General features: G+C 43.7%; 1 protein-coding gene across 4 annotated transcripts in view; it reads left to right on the top strand.

The window, feature by feature from the left end:
• The window catches only part of THSD4 (thrombospondin type 1 domain containing 4), a 551,036-nt gene that overhangs the window by 246,816 nt on the left and 288,740 nt on the right, over positions 1-15,480 (top strand). For all 4 annotated transcript variants that reach the window (XM_023654473.2, XM_070234557.1, XM_023654479.2 and 1 more), the window contains one exon: positions 2,589-2,725. In XM_023654473.2, coding sequence (XP_023510241.1) covers positions 2,589-2,725 — 137 coding nt within the window. The remainder of the gene's footprint in view (positions 1-2,588; positions 2,726-15,480) is intronic.

Raw genomic sequence — 15,480 nt, 5'->3', positions numbered from 1 at the left:
GCTTGATGAGCAGTGCCATGTCCGCGCCCAGGATTGGAACCAGCGAAACACTGGGCCGCCTGCGCCCAGGATTGGAACCAGCGAAACACTGGGCCGCCTGCAGCAGAGCGCGCGAACTTAACCACTCGGCCACAGAGCCAGCCCAGTCCTCATGTAATTTTATGAGGAGCACTAGGTTGAGTCTTGCTAAGGCAGCAGGATTCTAGGCAATTTTGTTAGGTGGTCACTTGTCTGCAGGTTTCAGATACCTCCAAGGATCTCCCTTGTTCTTTGTTGCAAGTGTGAAAAGGCAGGGACGCTTTCTGAGCCACACAGGCAGAGAGTCAGACCTAGTGGCTGGTTTGGGCCACAGGAAGGAGGAGCCCAGACTTCGGCCATTCCTCTGGGCTATTTTCATGCAGCCATTTGGAGATTCTGCCATAATTACCTCATTTAGCCATGTTTTTGGTTCTCAGGATGTTCTTCTATCGTGTGGTTGCAAGAGAAATAAAATTGTGGCTGCCAAAGATAGTATCCCAAAGGAGAGAAGGAGTCGGGGGGAAGCCAAGAGAAGTGAGAGCTCAAAGCCCTGGCCCCAGGTGCAGCTGCCTTGGAGACACTTTATTACTGAAAATGCAGTGCACCTGGAGAGTTCCTGCTCACACTTCAGAAAGTGGGGAGCTGGGAAGAGAGGAAACAGATTCTGGATAGATGACATGGGAAAGCAAGTTGTAGGAGGCTAAGTTAACCTCTAACTTGTTGCTTCCTTTCTTAGGCCTGTTGTGGTTGTGGTGTTGTCTTTAATCTATAAAACAATGGTTTGGTTTTAGATGATTCCCAAAGGTTCTTCCATCTTTGGTCTTCTGGGATTTTTCCAAGCTCACCTCTTAGATCTTTTGGGAAGCCAAGGTAGGAAACCAAGTCTCTTGACTTTAAGATAGAGCTCAGAGGACATAGAAGATTCAATCTTCTGTAAACTGTGTGGTCCCAGAGGCCACACATTGTTTCCTGTTAGCGGTTTTCAATGGCCTTGGAGTGGAAGGAAGTTCATGGCTATGACAGTCAGGCAGCCGCACTAGGGAAAATATGATAGATTGTGTTGTGTAGGAAAAAGTCAGTATTATCCAATCCAGTAATCAGATTTTCAGACAAAGGCATGACCCTGGAACACATTGTCCATGGCTGAGCATAGCATTAGTCTTGTCTCCAAAAGCAGTTAAAAAAAAAAAACGTGTACTTGGCTTGTCTCTCTCTTTTGGGTATGGAAATATATCTTGCCTGAAAATTTTTCTCATTCATATTTTGGAGGCAACTAAATTGCTCTGAAGATATTAGTTGTAGCAATAATTAATTTAGCATTTATTGAGCACCAACTGTATGCCAGGCTCTGTGTGAAGTGATAGAAATATAGAGAAAGACTCTGAGGTAGGGGAATACATCTCACGTGGAGAGGGGAGAGAAAGGCAAAAAAAAAAAGAAAAGGGCTAATATTCATTTATCCCTCCCTCCTTTTATTCTTCAGGGATTTGTTAACCATTTGCTGTGTGCACAGCTCTGTACTAGGTGCTGGGGATCCAAAAGTGAATCAGACAGTCATACCCTGTGGTCCTTCAAGACCATGCTTCCATGAAGCTTGATGAATCCTGTAGTGGAAGAGGCCAGATTGCCCTGTGATGGGTGGATATATAGGTGACATCAAGATCCTGGAGGGCTTCCCAGAGGAGGTGACCTGGGAACTAAAACAGAAGTACAAATGGGTGCTAGCCAAGTGAAGGAAAGACGGAAGGACCACCTGAGCAATGGCTGAACAGAGGAAGTGCTTAATTGGGTATAGAATGTGGATGTAAGGACGAACAATAGGAAATGAGACTATAAAAGTAGGTGAAGTTCATCTCTTGAAAGATGTTTGATCCCTTGCATAGGACTTTGGACTTCAACCTGAGGTGATGGGGAAATCACTTAAATATCTCATGATGCAGGAATTATTACAGGAAACGGCAGCCATTGAAAAGGGCATAAAGATGATGTAACTGTGTAGATTTTAAGTAAAAAAAAAAAAAAAAAGCAGAACATAAAAGTTGTGTACTCACTGTGATTGCTGATATATAAAATATAATTTTGACTCTGGCAAAGCATAGGAGGATGTCTAAGGGTAGACTCTATTATTTGCATTGTGAGATTCTTTAAGAGTTCCTTTGTAATAGTCACTCAGCATCAAATCTCTCCTCTGTGCCAGCAGATGAGGATACAGCTTCCTCCTTCTACCGTCAGATCTGGAGAGATCGAATAACTTTCATGCAGTTTTAAAAAGTGTGTGATTATGAAACATCTAGGCAAATCTATAGAGACAGAAAATGGATTGGTGGCTGCTAAGGTCTGGAGGGAGGAAGGAATTGGAAGTGACAGCTAACAGGCCCAGGGTTTCTTATTCGGGTGATGGAAACATTCTGGAATTAGTTAGTGGTAATGGTTGTACAACATTGTGAATGTACTAAAAACCACTGAATCGTACTCTTTGCTTAAAATGGTTAATTTTATGTTATGTGAACTTTATTTCAATAAAAAGTACAAGAAGAAAAAGATGCTGATTGACTTTTTTTTGTGGCTAGTAAAGGGCAATCGGAAGTGTGAATTGAACTGCCAGGCAATGGGCTACCGCTTCTACGTACGGCAAGCTGAGAAGGTCATTGATGGTACCCCCTGCGACCAGAACGGCACGGCCATCTGCGTGTCTGGGCAGTGCAAGGTAAGTACCCCTGGGCTTGGCTATCTGGAGTGGATTCTTGGGTGTTCGATCTGTGACTGTGAATCTATTGCTTGCCGGGCTGTGACCTGCTACCCCCAGTCCGTGGTCCCCCTTGAACCGTGAGCTCTGGGAGAAGTGGGCGAAGACAGGGCAGCTTTGTCCACTCTGTGCTTTTGATCTTGGGAAGTCTCCATGCCTCCCTCTGGCACGTCAGTCAAGTGGTTTATGTTTACATCACGTGCTTCAGAAGGGACACAGCGATCTTTCCTCCTTGGGTCTGGAGCTCCTTCCTTACCTCTGAAGTGGAGGTTATGCAAAGGGCACTGCCGGATCAGGCAAGAAACGGTTGGCGTCGTGAGGGTGGCATTTTAAGAGCATGGCGTATTTTATCGTGCCTCCCACCAGATGGGGCAGGCTTCCAAATGAAAGTTGTCTGGTGCCTTTTATAGCAGAAGTTGTTCTTTAAACAGGAAGAGCTTGCAGCCTCCTTGGACTTCTGAAGTCTGTTCCAGGAACACCCCGCCCTGCATTCGCAAACATTCTGGGCTTAAGAGAATCCTTGTGGGATGCTAACCTTTGACAGAAAGAGGCATTTAGTTGAAAATAGTCATCTTCGATGAGATGGCACGGATTCCATTACCACATTAATTTGGGCCTGGGCCACCACCCTCCTTTCATCTGTGAATGTAACAGTGGAGCTGAGACTCTAGCAGGTAAATGACTCTTTGGAGCCCAGACTAAGATTCTGTCTTAATTAACACTGAACAGCTGGCAGGACTGAGTTTCATCCAAGGAAGAGGTCTTGGCTATCACATCTGAAAGTTCCTGTTATACTTCGAATGTAAATCGCCACAATGTGTAGTGTTAGAGCTAATCAAGTGTGATTTATAAGCAAAACCTTCCTCCTCTGGCCTTGTTTTAATGAGGAGGTTTCAAATAGAATACAAAATAGCTTATCAAAGCAGCAGGGCTATTCTCAGATTTCGAATGAAATCAGCCGTCATTTGATATGTGATGCGTGTGAGGTGTCTTTGGAAAAGCAAAACCTCAAAGAATTAGGACATGGTATGGAAGACAGAGAGAGCATGATGGGAAGCACGCGGGAGGCTGACACCTATCTGGCCTCCAATTTTCCAGTCCTTTGGAGAAACCACTGGGTTTCACTCATCCTCTCTGAGCCTCGCCATCCTCAGTTAATACCCAAAGGAGTTCTGTTAGAGTTTTGTGGTGTCCAGCTCAAATGGCTCTGCTTCTAAATGTTGCTAAGCCTGAAGTGATGGACCTTATGGCAGCTTAGCCTTTTCTTTCAGGTCCTGACTCAACTGTTTTATTTCCTGAATATAGGTGCATACTCCCAGGAGGTGGTGTGGTGGTTAAAAACATGCCCTCTGAAGCCAAACTACTTGGGTTCAAATCCTGCCTCTTCCACTGATTTACTGCATGATCTTGCACAAGTTACGTAAACTTTCTGTAACTCTGTCCCTAATCTGCAACATGAGGAGGATGATGCCTACCTCGTGTCGTAGGGAGGAACCACGAACTAACCCACGTAAAGCTCTTGTAACAGGTCTGGCACTTAGTAAGCATGCTGGCCTTTATTAGCATTGTGATTGTTTGTGCCCACCTAGGGCCTGTCGTATTTGAATTTTCTATGCAAAAGTATTTTCTCTTTTTTTTTTGGTAGATTATAAATTTATGCGATTCTCATCTTTTGAGGCAAATTCTCACACTGTAGTGTGAACCAGCAGAGAACTGCAGAGTCCAACTTGGTAGATCCGGGGAAGGGCCCGAGCATCTGCTTTTCTGACAAGCTCCTGTGTGACACAGATATGCTGGTCCATGGATCATACTCGGAGCAGCAAAGTTTTAAAGGATACTTTGATTAAAATCTAGTTAACAGAGAATCAGAAACGTAAATATGGAGTGGTGCAGTGACTTGGAAGGAAGGTGAAATGTGGTCTCTGTCCACTGGGGGAGCATGTTTTCTTAGGGCTGCGTTAAGTGTCTCTGAACTGATGATAGGAAGGAAAAACAAACACTAATGAGGACGTGGGTATGGATTCTTACTAATTGATGAAAACCATTCAGACTGTAGGGCAACCCAGTCTTAATTGCTAAAAGACTGAGGCAGGCGTTCTCCAGGACGTGAGCAGATTAATAGGAATTTGGTGTTACAAGAACGACTTTGGTGTTACTTCGTGTTTGCTCTCTGTGCCCTTGCCTGAAATTCGCTCACTGAAGTTGTTGGACCCGCTGACTGTCCTCGTCCTCTTTCGAACTTCGGTTTAAATAATCAGAAGTGCATTTGCTTCCCAGGCTGACATTCTGTTTACCCTGTGACTTCCAAAGGGGAAAGTGTCCTTTTCTGAATATTTGGTCAGAGGCCCAGAATTCAAATTGCTATCTCTGCCTCGCTGACTTGCAGCTGAGAGCACTGTGACTTGTGGACAGTTCCTGCTAAGATGTGTGTCTGTGTCTGAAATAGTGCCAGGAAGCCTCTGCTGGCCACGTAATGTTGAAAGCAAACCCAGGCCTGCAACAAAAATTAATGAAAAGGGACAAGCATTAAATAAGTATGCAAGCTGAACCCACAAAAGGGTAGCTAATGGAGGGGGCGTCCTCCCCACACCAAACCAAAGAAAGGCCCCAGGCCCTCCCAGCGCGCGCTGGAAGACTGTTCCAGCACCTAGCAGAGCACCCCCGGCCAGCCTGTGTTTACCCTGTTGCTGGAGCTCCTCTGTGTTTTAGATCCAAGAGTTGGAAGAAGGGCAGGAGGAATGCAGACGGCCTTGGGCTGGGGGCTGGAGAAAATGAGGGTCCTTCTCCAGTCCCTCAGTGCTGCTCAGTTCCTTTCTTGACAGGGACCAGAGGGTCTCAGTGTGACTTCAGGCTAAGGACTGCTTGTAGATAGACTTTGAAGGGAAAGAGCTCAGGGCCTGTCTTTTCCTAAAGCAAGAGAATGTAGCTGAAGCTCCCAGAGATTCCACCTTCCTCATCCTGACCCCTTCCCTCTAGACATCAAACAGGAACGTCTGGCCAGTCTTCAGAGAAGTCTCTGAGACACTTCCAGCCCTGTCCAGTCGTTATTATCATTTATGGGAATGAAATAGCACTCGTGTCTAATTAACAGAGAGCACAGTAATAATTTCTATCATTAAGCATCATATTAACTATGCTGTGATTTTTTTTCACTTGATCTCAGCTTTAAACTTGAACTAAAAAATTCTGAATTTTCAAAGTTTGATGAATATATATTACATTTGCTCACAACTTAATAAAAATAGGTGAAACTTTGTCTTCAAAGGTATAGTAGGCATTTGAAAAGAACAGGGTCACTGGAGTAAAGACTATGAAAAAAACAACCTTCGTGCCCTGGAGACCAGCCTTTCAGAAACCTCAGGCTTCCAGACATGAATGATCCTGAAAGAGTCAGAATCACCCCAAGACCCATGCTCTGCCCCTTAAAAAAAGTCTTTGGTGGTAAAGGAGCAGTCCTTGAGGAAGGACCTTGCAATAAATAGGCTGACGCAAAGCAAGGGAGTAAGGTGTTGGAGCCGATGCAAGCTAGGAAGGAACCATTTCTAAGAATCTGTCTTGGCCCAGACACTGTGCTATGTACTCTACACACCAAATTATTTCATTAATTTGTCTGCCTTACAGAGGACCTTTGTGAAGATGAAATGGGGTGGACAAACTAAGTGCCAATGGGGGTTAACTATTAAAATTGGCTTTTTAAGACATACTGTTAATAAGAACAGAAAGAGTAGTTTATATGTGTTGGGAAGAAACCCATGTGCTTTCGGTCTCTCCTCTGTTCTGAGTTTATTTTCCTCACTGATTCTTTCCAAAACAGAGTCTCTTTTCAAAACACACATCAGGACACACCTCTCTTTAGCTAAAATTCCATCTGTGGCTCCACTTTGCCTATGGAATTAAGTCCAGGCCCTTCATCGTTTGTCTCCTGCCAGGCCTCCCTGGGCCCCCACTGCTGGCCAGGCTGGGACGTGTTACTCCCAGACCTGGCAGGCCTGCAGGGTTGTCCCTCCATGAGAATGTACACACTGTCCCGTCAGCCTGGAGTGCTGTTCTGTGTCCACTCTTGGTCCAACCAGTGGACTCTGCTCAAAAGCCACTGGCTGACCCCCTTGAGGACTGTTCTATTCTTCTGTTCCCACTTCTTGTACCTGTTTGCTCCCATCGCCCCTGCCCGCCCCCCAGCCACACTGGGAGCCATTCCAGGCACTTTGCTGTAACAAAATGCCTGCCATTTGAATAGGTGCTTAAAATAAATGTGTAAATGAATCGAGGTACTTAGTGACTCAATATGTTGGATTTCAGCAAATGAAATTAGTCTTGAATCCAGCACAGAGTTTTCTCATTTTTGGCTGGGATGGGCAGTTGAGTGCAGATAAAAGAAGGACGTGAAGCCCCCTTGGCAGGGTCCCCGGAACCCAAGGCCTTGAAGATCTGGGAGAGTGCTTGGCCCTCCCCCAAGCTCCTGTCTCCCTCATCTTGTTTTTAATTTTTCTCACTCTGAATTTCTTGAGTCCCTTCAGAGCATATGATGGAAGAACCTAAGCAAAGGTGCGGGTGCACGCTCCCATGCTGCCTTCTGTTGAGGGGAAAGGACCCCCTTCTGCCCACCAAACTTCACCTCTCGTCCCTAGCCAGGCATCGCCTGCCGTGCAGGCGTGTCCAACGGCCCACCATCCACCGGCACGCAGCAGGGTCTCACACCTCCTCCCCTAGCTGGCACACGCTCAGCTTCCATCGGGCCACATCGGCAGACAGCAGTTTCATATTATTCAATAAATGACAGCAAGGTAACTGTTTCCAAACGGTCAGAGATAAGCCCTGGACCGGTGTGTTGCTCTGCCTGAGAAGGATGACATAATGGGTGTGTGCATCTGTTTGTGCGCTCGTGTGTGTTCAGGCGCCAAATTTCCCTTCTCCTCCGTTGTAAACTGCTATTGTACTTTCTGGAGCCAAACAAGTAGACTGCTCGTTTCTCTACCCATTTGCCCTAAGTTGCATTTTTTTTCTTTTTGGTTAGCGCCTTTATTTTGTGGACTCCACTTTGAGTTCTGTTGTGACTTGAGTGAAAGCAAGAGAGTAAGCGCATTGGGTAAAGTATTCCCCCTGTGCCAGACCTGTGCGTGCTTTAGCCTTGACGGAGGGTGGAGAGCTCTTACTTTGCTTGAATTCTGAGCTTTTATGATGCTTTCTAGACTCTCTCTCGTATTCCCACCCCAAGCAAACTGTGTTCTAAAAGTACTTGCTGCTGTGACTATTAAAATGCTAATATTATGTTACGGTTATTTTGACATGTGTCTGAGCTCCTAAAGGAGAGGGAATGAGTGTTACACATACTTGTATCCTCAGTGCTTAATATATTAAGATTATTCAATAAATGTGTAAGTGAATGAACAAAAGAACAAGATAGAAACTCTTGAAATCTTAAACTGAAACCTAAAGTAAACTTGATGAAATTTACCTGATTAAAGGCACTTCTTTTCCATTACCTATGATTTTTTCTTGTTCTCAAACATTGGCACCACTACCTAAAATAAAGACTCTGCTTAGGTTCCTTAATTAATACATACTAATTAATGATTTATTAATTAATCATTAATTAACGGCCCAAGCAATACACATAGTTATCAATTAATTCAACCAATAATCTTAACTGCTCACTGCAATACAGTGGACTAGGCATTAGAGATAAAACAATGGAAAAGATGAATGTGGTTCATACCCACATTGAGCTTAAAATCTAAAGGAGAAAGTACTAAGGTGAAAGTCAGTTAACAAGCAAAATAATAACAAATTTTGATGAGCGCTTTGAAGTTAATAGGGAATTGAAATAGGGAACAGTGGTGGAGAAGCATCTATTAGATGGAGTGTCAGCAGAAGGCCTCCAAGGAGGGCAGGGTCAAGATAACAAGTGGAGGTGACACTACTTACTAACCATGCAGGTCCCGGGGGTTGCAGAAGGCATATACCAAGTCTCCTGCCCAGGACCCAGTACACATGCCATGCTCAGGAACTGGTAGATATGGAGATGATCATTTTGTGCCTTCTTCCTGCCCTCTGCCCTTGGGTTAATCTGGCCTCCTCCTGATGGTGCCATTCTTAGTCCACCCGTGTGCCCACACATCTTCCTGAACTCATCCTGGCTTTAGCAACAGAAGCCCCCCATTAAGTCATTCTCTAGGCCCGGAAAGACTGCCCTGGAAATTGGATGGTATAATGGGTGGAGAACAGGTTTTGGGGTCAGCCAGTGTCTCTAATACTAAAACAGATAACAGAGGATCTGCTCGGTAAGATTGGGGCACGATGTCCAGAGCTTCCCACCTGCCCTCCCCCCCACCGTGGCCCCTCCTATCCCAGAGTGCCAGAAGAGAGAGAAACTTAGGGTCCTTTCTCTCTAGCTTTTGGAAGTAATGGGAGCATTGCCCCAAAGGGAACTTAAAAGAAGTGCTGTATCTAAATTATCAGGGATGGTGACTGGCATTTGTAACCGAGAAATGAGAGGGAGCTTCAGTGGAGCTCCCTGGGCCAGACAAATAGTCCACCTCTGTCCCATCCACCCTCGTCCCTGCCCCTAAACCAAGCACCGGCTAGAAGCACCGTCTGAGTGTGATCTGTTCTGGTACAGACGCTGCGGAGTTATGCAACTTTCACTGTATGCAAGCTCAACTCTACAGATCCTGTTCCGCAAGGCATGTAATAAAATTTCAGGGATGCAGAAAACTGTGCTGCTTATGGAAACCCCAGGCAGCCTCTCTTCAGACTAACCCAGCCAAGGGGAGCAGTCGCCCCTTTGCCTTTGATCCCTGTGCACATTCTTGCTGAGTCAGCTCGTGTTCTTAGCTTGTGATATTGACATAGGATCAGACTTTGAAAAGAGAAAAAATGTGGGCTGCTTAGCCTGATGATGACTCCAGGAGAGGCTGAAAGTCCGAGTGAAGATGAGGGAAAAGCCCATCATCCTTACACCACGTCTGGGCGTCTTGTTTAAATTCCTGCCGAAGGTCGGGTCAAACCGAGTAGTGGGTAATGCAGCTGGTGTGATAGGAGAAGTCTTAGAAAAATATCCCGAGGTGTTGTGCATTTGGGTAGAACTAGGTACTTGAGGACAAAAGTGCCGGATGAGAACATTTAAATTTTTTGTTTCATATTTTTAATAGATGATATGTGTGTATATATATATATTTTAAAGCAGTGTCTTTTTTCTTTTTTTTTTTTACTTTTTCCCCAAAGCCTCCCGGTACATAGTTGTATAGTTTTAGTTGTGGGTCCTCCTAGTTGTGGCATGTGGGACGCTGCCTCAACATGGCCTGACGGGACGTGCCATGTCTGCACCCAGAATCCAAACCAGCGAAACCCTGGGCAGCTGAAGCAGAGCGTGCGAACTTAATCACTTGGCCATGGACCGGCTCCAATGTATATACTTTTTAATTTTCTTTTTTATTTATTTTTTATTTTTTTGAGGAAGATTAGCCCTGAGCAAACATCTGCTGCCAATCCTTCTCTCTTTGCTGAGGAAGACTGGCCCTGAGCTCACATCCATGCCCATCTTCCTCTACTTTATATGTGGGACACTTGCCACAGCATGGCTTGACAAGCAGTGCCATGTCCGCACCCGGGAACCGAACCGGCGAACCCCGGGTTGCTGAAGCGGAACATGCGCACTTAACCGCTGTGCCACTGGGCTGGCCCCTAGCTAATATATTTATGTCATTCAAACATCAAAAAGCATGATCCCCTGTCCCCAATCCACGCAGTTTCCCATTCCCCAGTAGGAAATAACCACTCTTTGATAGTTTCTTTTCTTTTTTTTTTTAAAGATTGGCACCTGAGCTAACAACTGTTGCCAATCTTCTTTTTTTTTCTGCTTTTTCTCCCCAAGTCCCCCACTACATAGTTGTATATTTTAGTTGTGGGTCCTTCTAGTTGTGGCATGTGGGACCCTGCCTCAACATGGCCTGATGAGTGGTGCCATGTCTGCGCACTCAAGCTCCAAACCGGTGAAACCCTTGGCCGCTGAAGCAGAGTGCGTGAACTTAACCACTCTGCCACGGGGCCGACCCCTGATAGTTTCTTTTTTATGGCAGATATTTTTATGCACCTATACGCCCATTCATATTATGTTATTTTTCCCTTGTTTTTACACATATGGTAGCATATTACACACATGGCTCTGGACTTTGCTTTTTTCACTTAACATACATTGGAACTTTCCATTTCAATATCTAAAGAACATCCTCCTTCATTTCACAGTTGTGTAGTACTGTGCTGTATGAATTAGCCATAACTTATTTAACTGTGATGTACATTTACTTTGTATCCAGTCTTTTATCATTACCAGCAATGCTGCTATAAATACGCTTGTGCCTAGGTCATTTTACATGTTTGCAGGTATCTGTAGGATGAAGTCTTAGAAGCAGTCAAGAGTCCATATGTCTTTGTGATTTTCATGCCTAATGGGTGGCAAATTACTCTCCAGAGTGGTTGAGACAACTAACACTCCCACCAGCAATGTCTGAGGGTGGTGAGTCGTCCAACATTTGGCTTTTTGCCAAGCTGATAAGTGAGAAATGGTATCTTGAGTAGTTTTCATTTGCACTTGAGTGAGATTGAGCATCTTTTCACGTGTTTAAGAACCGTTCAGGGCTTGGAGTAGGGTGAGTGAGGTGCCTTGGATGCAGAATTTAAGGAGGCACTTCATTAAATTAAATGCTCAGGGTGTCCTTAAATTTTGTGCCTTTGGCACCTCACCTGCCTACTGTTGTCCTAGCCCCCACAGTGGCCTCCTGACCTGGGAGCCATTTACATTCCTTTTCTGTGATCTGTTTTTCTATTGGGTTGTTGATCTTTTTTCTTAATATGTAGGAGTTTTTCATACATGAAAGAGATTTTTTATGATATAAATTGCAGGGTTTTTTTTTTTTCAGGTAGCCTTTTGACTTATGCCTTTGCTCATGGGGTTTTGTTTATTTTTTGCCATGAAGAAGTTTTAAATTTTTTAAATGGTGAATTTAGCAATTTTCTCTTTCACGATTCCAGTTTTTGTGCCATAGAAAGACCTTCTACACTTTGAAGTTAAAAAAGGTTCTCCTATGTCTTCTTACAGTAATTTATGACTCTACATTTTTACATTTTATATTAATCCATTTGGAATTATACCTCATGAGTGTATATGTGAGGTATGGATTCAATTTTACTTTTTTTCCAGTTATGTCTTTACCATAATTGAATAAATCTTTCCCTCACTATTTTGGGGCTCCCTCTTTATTACTGTACATATGTGTGTGTTTTGAGCTTTCTATTCTATTCCATTAGTCTGTATATCTATTCATACATGAATATCGGAACATACATTTTGAAAGAGAAATAAAACACCTTGGTGTAAAGTTAAGAAAGGTAAGCTTGCTCTTTGCGTGGAGCTAATGCACTCACAGACTTCAAATGGAAACGTTTTTTTGTTTATCATTTGGAAAATCCATCTGTGTTTAGGGGCCTTAGCAAGACTTCATGTTTACTATACATTTTTACTTGGTTGAAAAATGAATATTCCACGACTTTTAGCACTGGAATAGCAGAAGTTGCAATCAAGAAAAGTACTCTAGATGACAAAACCTTGGGAGGCCAGATCAAAATCTCATGCATGGACGGTTAGGGGAAACGTTAAAAAAAAAAAAAACAAAAACCCAAACCCAAAGAATTAGAAGATTTATCGAAAAATACAGAATAAAAGTTCTAGCAACTATTTGCTTTTAGAACAACCAGATTTGACAGGGAAAAAAAAATCCTGACTCCTATGAGCAGCCCAGCTCTTGAGATGCCTTGTTCTGTCATTCAGTAACTAGGTAATGTCTTCCACAAGTTTTATTTATTTATTTATTTTCTTCCTTTTTATTTTTTTGAGGAAGATTAACCCTGAGCTAACATCCGCCACCAATCCCCCTCTTTTTGCTGAGGAAGATTGGCCCTGAGCTGACGTCCATGCCCATCTTCCTCCACTTTATATGTGAGACGTCTGCCACGGCATGGCTTGATGCTTAGGTCCGTGCCCAGGATCTGAACCGGCAAACCCTGGGCCACCGAAGCAGAGCATGTGAACTTAACCACTACACCACCAGGCCAGCCCTCCACAAGTTTTATTTTATACGAATCCTGTCAATTTCTTAAAGTTTATCAACTCATCTCCTGATGGTTTGAAATTTACTCTTTTTCCTACTTATTTTTCTTGTGTTTTATTTTCACAATTCTCAGCAAAATGCTATTCATTGTTGCATTTAAGGATATTACAGACCTGGTCTCCTAACCAAATCTTGAGACGGTGCTGGGAGAAAAGATTCTTCTTTACCCTTCCTCCAGACTCACCCAAAAGGGCTAAAGAAGGAAGATAAGTAATGGCATGATTGTCATTTAAAGGGACTGAATATAATCATATGTGTAAGAAGATCTTGGATTCAAACATTAGGTTTCTGAATACTAGTCTTGTTTTCTTAAAACTGTACTTGAAAAAAACCTTAGAGTGTTTGTCTCCCTTGTGGGAGCTGTAATGGGTTTCTTCTGGGTGAAAGATCTTTGTATCATTTGGGTATGTTTTTGCTATTATTTTCTCACTTTGGGAAAAATATCCTTTTTTGGTGGTGGTGGTGGTGGGGGGGGGATAGATTTGAGCTCTTCTTGTTACCTAGCCAAAGAGGGTCTGCTTCTCAGTGAGTTGAAATCAGAGCCTTCACCAGAAGTAGTTGTCACACAAATAGGGAGCCCACGGGAAATTATTTCCCAGAGCTGTGGCTCCCCGAGCAGGAGAAAGCAGAGGCATTTTACTTTAGATGGGGAATGAATATTCAAAAGGGAGAGGTGGGTATTCACTTGCACAGGCTCAGTTGGAAAATATGCTTCCAGACGTACATTGCATGTTATAATAATAAGGCTTTAGGCTCCTCCTGGGGCAGAGATTGTAGTATTAAAATGAAACAAAGGGCGACTTTAGGTCATCTCTCAGCTCATGGCGCAGGTTCTGCTCTTGCGGTGGGGCTCTGGCTGGCTCAGGGTGGTTGGTGATTGCGTTTCTTAACAGAAAAAGAAAAAACAATTTGGAGAAACAGTTAAGTGCTTCCGAAACCTCCCTTGAGTTCCTCTGGGCAATTAGTCCGCGACACTCTGAGTGAGGCTAGAGAACATGCAATATTTTGTAAATGGAGGGCTCTATCTTATTGCTATATTCCAGCCTGTATAGATTATGTAGCACAATATCGAGTAAATGTGACTTTAATACTTCTTGGCAATGACTTTTTCCTATTGCTTACGAAAGGTGGTTTTGTAGAACTGGTTAATAGTGACATCTAGTGTTCAGTATTGAAATTACATGTCCTAAAGAAATCGGAAATTATTGTTTAATTCAGGGTTGGTGATAGACTAAATAGGCCAAAATTAAAATAAATGGAAGTGGAGTAATGGGGGAAATAACTGGGGAAAACTTGAATTAGAAGGGTGATCTCTCCATGATGACAACACCAAGAACTGTAAATAATACTTGGAGGCAACTGTATGTGGACGCACAAAGTACCTTCAGACTTAGCTCCAAATCCCTGTCTTTTGTCCAGTTCAGCCCTCTGTGGTTCTTTCCCAAACAGGCATGGGTGTGAATTCATTAACCACATTACCTTGAGCAAGTCATATAATTTATCTGAGACTCAATCCTCTTAAATGTAAATTACAGACAGTGAGACCATGTCATACAGTTTTGGGAGAATTAAAAATGAGACATCACTTTGTGTATAAAGATCTGAGTTCAGTGTGGGGTACATTATGAACAATAAATGGCGGTGCTGGAGGTGGTAGTGGTGGTGGTGGTGTGGTGATGTGTCGGGGGCTCTTTTGCAGGGATAGTAAAGACAGATGGGGACCAGATGCAGAAGTTGTCCAGGAGATTGTAACTGGATTCAGGGAACAGTGAGCAACAGGAGCCATGTCCTGAGAGGAACAGAAAATGTGGATTGTGTGAGACTCAGATGCAGGGATCCATGGTGCCTGAAAAGGCACTGGGATTGAGAAAGCTACTGCGTGGCTCCCTTGGCAAGAAAGGGATGGAAGTGCCACGTGTCTTTGGGGAGAGTGTTTTTGCCTGTAGGGGTTAAAGAAAATAAAACAGGAGTCAGTCCCGTGGCTGAGTGGTGAAGTTCATGCACTCTACTTCGGTGGTCCAGGAGTCACCTGTTCGGACCTGGGCACAGACCTACACACTGTTCATCAAGCCATGCTGAGGCAGCACCCCACACAGAGGAACTGGAATGACTTGCAACTAGGATATACAACTATGTACTGGGGCTTTGGGGAGAAAAATAAAAAGAGGAAGATTGGCAACAGATGTTAGCTCAGGACCAATCTTCCTCAAGAAAAGAAAAAAGTAAAGAAATATAAGCTATTTTTTTTAAAAAAAGAAGATAGAACAAAGTGCAGAAGTGATTATTTATTCTACCATTTATGAGCTGGGTCTCCTTTGTTAAATTTCTTGACTTTTCTGAGCCTCATTTCCCACTTCTGTAAAGTGGTGATGATAATGGTTACTGACCTGGCAACGATGTGACGATTAAATGAGAAGATGCGTGTAAGACTGTCAGCACAATGCCTGGCGCTGCTTAGTAAGCACGCCATAGCAGTTAACTCTTGTTGCTGTCTAAAAGGAGGAGATGGAAGCAGAAGATTAGAAACAGGACAAACAAAACTTTATTCAG

This window comes from Equus caballus, chromosome 1, assembly GCF_041296265.1.
Source record: "Equus caballus isolate H_3958 breed thoroughbred chromosome 1, TB-T2T, whole genome shotgun sequence".
NCBI classification, from domain to species: Eukaryota; Metazoa; Chordata; class Mammalia; order Perissodactyla; family Equidae; genus Equus; species Equus caballus.
Note: the sequence above shows the minus strand (reverse complement) of the source record. Positions and strands in the feature narration are given on the sequence as shown.